The sequence below is a fragment of the Cebus imitator genome, unplaced genomic scaffold (genome assembly GCF_001604975.1).
Source record: "Cebus imitator isolate Cc_AM_T3 unplaced genomic scaffold, Cebus_imitator-1.0 Scaffold24, whole genome shotgun sequence".
Taxonomy (NCBI): Eukaryota; Metazoa; Chordata; class Mammalia; order Primates; family Cebidae; genus Cebus; species Cebus imitator.
Window position 1 is genome coordinate 11520908 of NW_016107339.1, and position 1930 is coordinate 11522837.

General features: G+C 45.4%; 1 protein-coding gene across 1 annotated transcript in view; it reads right to left on the reverse strand.

Moving 5' to 3' along the window:
• LOC108299781 overlaps positions 1 to 762 on the reverse strand; it is a 16056-nt gene extending 15294 nt beyond the window's left edge. The window contains exons 1-2 of the mRNA XM_017522276.2: positions 636 to 762; positions 365 to 407 (exon numbers count right to left, since the gene is read on the reverse strand). Of these exons, the coding sequence (XP_017377765.1) occupies positions 365 to 372 (8 nt within the window). The 5' untranslated portion in view covers positions 373 to 407; positions 636 to 762. The remainder of the gene's footprint in view (positions 1 to 364; positions 408 to 635) is intronic.
• Positions 763 to 1930: the final 1168 nt, after the last annotated feature.

Consider the following 1930-nt stretch of genomic DNA (forward strand, 5'->3'; position numbering starts at 1 on the left):
AAAAAAAAAAAAAAATTCTACTTTAGCTGCTGTTACTATTTGTTAAGCAGTTTTTTGTTTGTTATCCAGGCTGGAATGCAGTGGCCTGATCATGCCACACTTAAGCCTGGACCTCAAGCGATTCTCTCACCTCATCCTCTTGCATAGCTGGGACTACAGGTACATCACTTTGCCCGACTTGTCAAGCAGTTTTTGGTCAAAGTTATAGGAAAGGTCGGAAAATAACCTCCAATATTTTCTCCAAGCAGTAGACCTTAAACCTCGGCAGGTGGGAAAGCACAAACTTGCATCTTTAAAAAAAGCACAAAACTCATTTCATTATTACACATTAGGCTTTTTGAAACTGAATAGATACGCCACTTACAGAGTCATGGGTGAGGTATGTATCGCAGTAGTCACAATAAAACCTGAAAAGAGGTGGAAGGAAGAGAAAAAGAGATAACCAGTTAGATACCCATCCACGGAAACGCTGTTCATGGAAGATAAAAACAAAGAAACAAACAAAAAGCCCGACCTCGTCACGACTCAAAGGTGTCAAACAAAGCGTCGACACATAACCCAGGCTTTTTTTGTTGCCTTAAGCGGGATCCATCTCAATTCTAAAAAAGGGTGTCTAGCGCTCTCCATCTCCCTACCTCGTCCACCCGCCCCAGATCCTCTCCTATCCCTCGAGGTTGCAGAAACCAGACGCCGCTCTCCGAGCCTGCATGAGGGCCACAAGTAGTCACTACCATCACCCTCAAATTTCAGGGCCCCACTCACTTGGGCATGTTGCTCCGCAAGCCGTTGGCCACTCCGTTCCGTGACGCCCGGAAATGACGCACACAGCCAGCGCCGACACCGCGGAACCCCAAGAGACTAGCGCGAAGACTTCGAAACCCTAACCTCCTACAGCCGAGCAAGGGGCGGGGCTTTTCCTTTTCTTCCTTTCGCCTATAGGAGGGAGGGAAGGAGGAGTACTACGTACGGGTCGCTACGAGGTTCAGTCCAAGCCCATTTAATCTTGTTTCTCGATGTTTCCGGAAGAGCTTATTTATTCTTTCTATAAATATCTAATGAGTCTTTGCTGCGCGCCTGGCGCTGCTATAAATGCTGAATAAACAAAAGTGAACAAAACAGACAAAAATTATTGTCCTCGTGGAGTTGACATTCTAGTGGAACAAGACAGTTGTTAAAACCAATAGCCGGTGCCGTGGCTCGCTCTTGGAATCTCAGGTACTGGGGAGGCTTAGGCGGAAGGATCCCTTGAGCTCAGCAGTTGGAGACCAGCCCTGGACAACATAGCGAAACCCTTGTCTCTACAAATAATTTATAAATTATCCGGACGCCTGTGGTCCCAGCTACTCGGAGACTGAGATGGGAGGATCGCTTGAACCCAGGAGGTCGTGGCTGTAGTGAGCCGTGATCTCGCCACTGCACTCCAGGATGGGTGACAGAGTGGTACCCTATCTCAAAAAAATAATAAATATTTATAGTAGTAGGTTAGGTGGAGCAAAGTGAAGAGAGAATAGGAGAGTCCAACTTTATAGAGGATAGAGAAAGGTTATCGCTTGTCTTTTTAAAATTTATTTTTCATTTTTGTTTTTGGGAAATGTTATCTACACAGCTAACTACAATCACCATGTCAAGTAAAAAAAATAATAATAAGAGAAATGTTGTCTTTACAAAATGACAACTGAGAAATTACCTTTCTTTTTAGCGCAATAAAACCAAAACCAAGTGCAAGTGGCTCTATGTATCATGTATATTTTTTTCTTTTTTTGAGGCGGAGTCTCGCTTTGTTGCCCAGGCTGGAATGAAGTGGCACAATCTCGGTTGACTGCCACAATCTCAGTTCACTGCAACCTCCACCTCTCGGATTCAAGCAGTTCTCTGCCTCAGCCTCCCCAGTAGCTGGGATTGCAGGCGCCTGCCACCACACCTGGCTAAT